Source organism: Cynoglossus semilaevis, chromosome 19 (genome assembly GCF_000523025.1).
Source record: "Cynoglossus semilaevis isolate Cse_v1.0 chromosome 19, Cse_v1.0, whole genome shotgun sequence".
NCBI classification, from domain to species: domain Eukaryota; kingdom Metazoa; phylum Chordata; class Actinopteri; order Pleuronectiformes; family Cynoglossidae; genus Cynoglossus; species Cynoglossus semilaevis.
Window position 1 is genome coordinate 16,495,389 of NC_024325.1, and position 4,598 is coordinate 16,499,986.

Genomic DNA, 4,598 nt, shown 5'->3' on the forward strand with positions numbered 1-4,598 from the left:
CCCCCTGACTTGGTTTTGGTACGAACCTCCAGGAAGACGTTGGTGATCATTGGGTTCAGGACGTCTCCTCTGTCGTTGGTCTGTGACACAGAGAGACCGGGGTCAGAGCGAGGTCACCACACCATCATTTCAGTCTGTGTGTGTGTGTGTGTGTGTGAAAACTCACCCCCGCTGAGGTGAGACAGGAAGTGAACTTCTTGGACAGCAGTGAGACTTGTTTACACAAAACCAGGGTCAACCTGAGGATTGACCAGGACAAAGACGCTCAGTGGCTGCTCCTGTGTGTGTGTGTGTGTGTGTGTGTGTGTGTGTGTGACTGACCGTGACAGGACGGCAGCGTCTGCTTCACAGCTGGACGACAGGATCTTCTCAGCCAGTTTGTGGAAAAGCTGGATGGATCGAGCCGTCAGTTCCGCCAGTGTCCTGATGGCGGCAGCGTGAATCTCCTGAAAAGGTTTGAGAAGATCAGAGCCGTCCAGGAGTTTCCAGGTGACTGAAATCTCAATAACAGCTGAAATAACGTTTCCAGTTAAAAATGTTTAAAAAAAAAAAAAAGTTTAAGGGAAGATAAAGTGAAAAAAGCTAAAATAAAAAAAAAAGATGTATTTACTGAGCTACAGTATTTCTTTATAAAGATTTTGTTTTTGGTAAAAGAAAAATCAAAAACAAAAACAAACCCTGCTGTAAACTGTGGTGTTGACGCAAAAATATCCCCAAAATATCAAAACCAACACAGTTCAAAAACTGTTCACCTCCACACTCTGCACCTCCTCCTCCTGCACCACCTCCTCCACCTCCTCCTGCTCCTCCTCCACCTCCTCCTCTCCTCTGTCGACGTGCTCCGAGGTCATGTGACTGATCTGAGCGCTGGCGTCTTTACAGGCCTGACGTTCAAACATGAAGCAGATTTGATCAGTGAAGAACCGTCTTGACTGTAGACCTGTATCTGTGTGTGTGTGTGTGTGTGTGAAGGTGTACGTGTGGGTGTGGCCTTCAGGGGACACTGGTCCATGTTCAGAGTGGACTCTCACTGTGATCAGGTGGTCAGCTGCCGCGGGGACACCCAGACCGTCCAGGACCCTGGTCAGCTCCTCTTCACACCCGGCGCCGTCTCCACCTGAAACATCACGTGACGTCAGCGCGTTAAGACCTGAGTCAGGACGTGAAGGTGTGTTTTCAGTCACGTCGACCTTTGTCCTCGTCCACTTCCTCCTCGTCAAATTCCACCAGCGAGAACGGTTCTTTGATGGTTTGCAGTTCACGTTTGAGCTGCTGCAGCTGGTCACCTGACAGAGTGGTCAGGACGGACTTCACCTGGACACACACACACACACACGCTGGAGCAGACAGGTCTTTCTGGGGTTCCTGGGTCGGGGGGGGGACATGGGGGTCGTGTTCAGGTCAGTACCTTGGACTCACTCTCCCGGGACAGAATCTCCAGGGCTTCGAGGTGGGACAAACCCTGGAACTCATCAAACAGCACGCCGTAGTGAGCGACCAGCTTCCTGTCTGAATCTGCCGACTCCGTCTCCTCCGTCTGCAGCTCCTCACGTTCCTTGGCCTCCCTCAACACCTGGGACACGGAGGACGGAGACAAAACACACACACCGTCCTCAGACACCAGAGGACAATGAAGAATATGTTGGTCAGCTGACGGTCACAAACCAGGCTACGGCGTGGACCAAACCTCACGGAGAAAATCAGAGATTTTAGTTCAGACCAAAGTCCATGGAGAAAATCAGAGATTTTAGTTCAGACCAAAGTCCATGGAGAAAATCAGAGATTTTAGTTCAGACCAAAGTCCATGGAGAAAATCAGAGATTTTAGTTCAGACCAAAGTCCATGGAGAAAATCAGAGATTTTAGTTCAGACCAAAGTCCATGGAGAAAATCAGAGATTTTAGTTCAGACCAAAGTCCATGGAGAAAATCAGAGATTTTAGTTCAGACCAAAGTCCATGGAGAAAATCAGAGATTTTAGTTCAGACCTGGGACAGAGTGGCGTTCCTGTTCATCAATCCTTTGGTTTTCCTAAAACCCGGGTCTCCTTCTGCGATCACGTCCATCGTCTTCTTGCCGATGAACTCCAGAGCGTCCAGTCCTCCACTGATCACCGTCTTCCCCTTAGTGAGAGACAGTGACCCAGTGTGAGTGTGTGTGTGTGTGTGTGTGTGTGTGTGTGTGTGTGTGTTGATGACGTCGTCTGCTCACTGTGCTCTGGACCACACTGCTCAGAGACGACAACATTCCCATGGCTCCACCCAGGGACGAGTCCGTGTCACTGGTGACATCACGTGTCGTAGACCCACCTGACACACACACACACACACAGTCAAACTCTTGCATGACCTCTGACCTCTTTGACACTGATGTTTTCTCACCTCGTTGTTTTTCCTCTTCTTCCATCTGAGCGGACAGTTCCGTGGGACTGGGAATTCCCAGGGTGCTCTCTGCTCTCTCCATCACCTGACCCAGACCTTGACCTGCACCAGAAACAAACTTCAGTCCGTGGTCACAGGATCTGTGTCGAACAGCTGAGAGCGACATGACGTGACGTGACGTGACGTGACGTGACGTGATGTGATGTGGACTCACCCACTGTGGCCACGGTCGCAGTTGCTGTGGACAATAAAGATTTACCCCAACTGCCCCAGTAGCCCCACCCACTCTGAGCCTCTGTGGACACCGTGGTCTGAGACTGGAGCAGAGAGAAGAAGACAGGGTGAAAAGATCTGAGAAGGTCTGAACTCAAGTTCAACTTTTAGTTCTTTTAGAAAAAACTTTCTCTCATTTCCTTTGGTACAAACTTTCAGGGCAGGGATTCAAACACACAACCAGTTTCAGTCTTGTCACTACCTTCGACCCCTCCTCCTCTCTCTTCGACCCCTCCTCCTTCTCTGGAGCCATAGTTTGGACCTCGGGCCTCCTCCTGGCTTTCCTGGTCGGAGCCACGTCCGTGGAGACGTCGGGTGAAGACGCGGCGTCGGCAGGTACGGCGTCCTCCTCTGGACGCTGGGACACTCGACTGTCAGACATTTTAACGTCTCATCCCTTTAAAAGAACAGACGTGTTTAAAACAGGGGGCGGAGTCAGGATCTGAACCGAGGTCTCACTGGAGCAGGGTTTGACCTGTGGACAGTCAGGACTAAAGTCAGGATCTGAACCTTTGTCCAACACTGGTCTGTGTTCAGTCTGACTCAGGTTCAAGAATCTGCAGTAAAACTTGGTCAATGGTTGAAATAAAGTCACAAAACAAATTCACCAACGGAACCAGGATTTAACCCGAAAAGAACAAAATTCAAACTTGACGAACCAAAAGCAGCAGAATAAAAACACATGTAGCTGCGACGCTAATATTTATGTTTTGATAAAAAAAACACCGCCTGTGTGGAAACAAAACACTTTGATCAAAACTCCTCGTCTTCAGACTGAAAAGCCTGTTTGATAAATATCAACTTCTGACACTTTAGCTTTGAACTTACCTTTACTCTCAGATGACGATGCTAACAGCTAAGAGCTAACAGCTGCTTCTATTCCGGTAGAAAAATAAGGACAAAAAACTCACTTTTCTTCTGCCCACGCTTTGATTTGTACGAACACAAACAACGTTAAGGTTTTATTACAAATTCAATATGAAGTACAGTTTTCCTCTCCGTTTGTCCGACATCATTAGCCACGTCACATCTTTTTGTCACTTTGACGGTTCGTGGAAAAACAGCTTCCTGTTAGAACCTTCAAAATAAAACAGCCTCTGAGACGAATATCAGAGACTTTACTTCTGGCATTACGTCATAAGTTGTTACGCCGGTTACCGAGGTCCAGAACTGACGTTCTCCTCAGGAGGCGTGACGTACAACTTTTATTTTTTACTTTTTTATCATCAAAAACAGAACACATTTTGACAAATTATTATGACGAAAGTCTTTCAAAGATTAAAGTTGTTTTAATCGTCGAAAAACACATTAACACAAGTGAAGAACGAGTTCTGTCATGATTTAGTAACCGATCGTCACGTCTTTTAGTTCCCACTGCTGTACAACAGGTGGCAGTGTTTTAGTCTGAGCAAAAGCACAAAACTGGGAGAGAACACGTCCTTTAACCACGCCCACTCACCTCCACCTGCTCTAAACCAGGAAGTGTCGGGGTTCATTTCCTCCGTGTGTCTTCATGTAAACATTAATGTGTGGTGTTTAAATGTCGGGGCCTCGTGGACTGTGTCGAGTTCGAGTTCTTTTCTCAACAACTGGTGAGACGTTTGTTTTTAAACCGCTGTTTGTCTGAATGTTGTGTTTACGGTCGTCCGGTCACATCAACATCGGTCGTTTATTAATGCGCTACAGTTTAAAGTAACATTTGATCAAAATGGCACAAAGATGTGAGGTCATCATCATCATCATGAATCGACTTTAAAATGTCTAAAAACATCAGTTCATTAAAACCTGCTTCACTCACAAACATTTACTTTTCCTGTTTTTCAGGTTTGTGAAAGTCAAAATGTTTTTAGAGCTGAGGAAACAGCGCCCCCTCACGACACCGCTGCTGCTGCTGCTGTTGCTGCCGCTGCTGCTTGCCCGGGCCCCCAGCGCCGCCCCCGCCGGGC

The 4,598-nt window shown here is 47.8% G+C and overlaps 2 protein-coding genes across 5 annotated transcripts in view; one reads left to right on the forward strand and one right to left on the reverse strand.

Annotated features, from left to right (window-relative positions):
* The window catches only part of fam114a2 (family with sequence similarity 114 member A2), a 5,778-nt gene extending 2,090 nt beyond the window's left edge, over positions 1-3,688 (reverse strand). Inside the window, exons 1-13 of one of the 4 annotated variants that reach the window (XM_025065760.1) lie at positions 3,481-3,687; positions 2,855-3,049; positions 2,594-2,696; positions 2,210-2,481; positions 1,987-2,121; positions 1,409-1,573; positions 1,191-1,314; positions 1,032-1,117; positions 816-884; positions 753-782; positions 322-446; positions 167-239; positions 27-80 (exon numbers count right to left, since the gene is read on the reverse strand). In XM_025065760.1, coding sequence (XP_024921528.1) covers positions 27-80; positions 167-239; positions 322-446; positions 753-782; positions 816-884; positions 1,032-1,117; positions 1,191-1,314; positions 1,409-1,573; positions 1,987-2,121; positions 2,210-2,481; positions 2,594-2,696; positions 2,855-3,034 — 1,416 coding nt within the window. In that variant the 5' untranslated portion in view covers positions 3,035-3,049; positions 3,481-3,687. Of the gene's footprint in view, positions 1-26; positions 81-166; positions 240-321; positions 447-752; positions 885-1,031; positions 1,118-1,190; positions 1,315-1,408; positions 1,574-1,986; positions 2,122-2,209; positions 2,482-2,593; positions 2,697-2,854; positions 3,128-3,480 lie in introns of all 4 variants that reach the window. The other 3 variants (XM_025065761.1, XM_025065759.1, XM_017042020.2) reach the window with 3 other exon arrangements.
* A 168-nt stretch (positions 3,689-3,856) lies between these two features.
* Positions 3,857-4,598, forward strand: part of LOC103395745 (microfibril associated protein 3) — a 2,462-nt gene continuing 1,720 nt past the window's right edge. The window contains exons 1-2 of the mRNA XM_025065762.1: positions 3,857-4,244; positions 4,477-4,550. Of these exons, the coding sequence (XP_024921530.1) occupies positions 4,493-4,550 (58 nt within the window). The 5' untranslated portion in view covers positions 3,857-4,244; positions 4,477-4,492. The remainder of the gene's footprint in view (positions 4,245-4,476; positions 4,551-4,598) is intronic.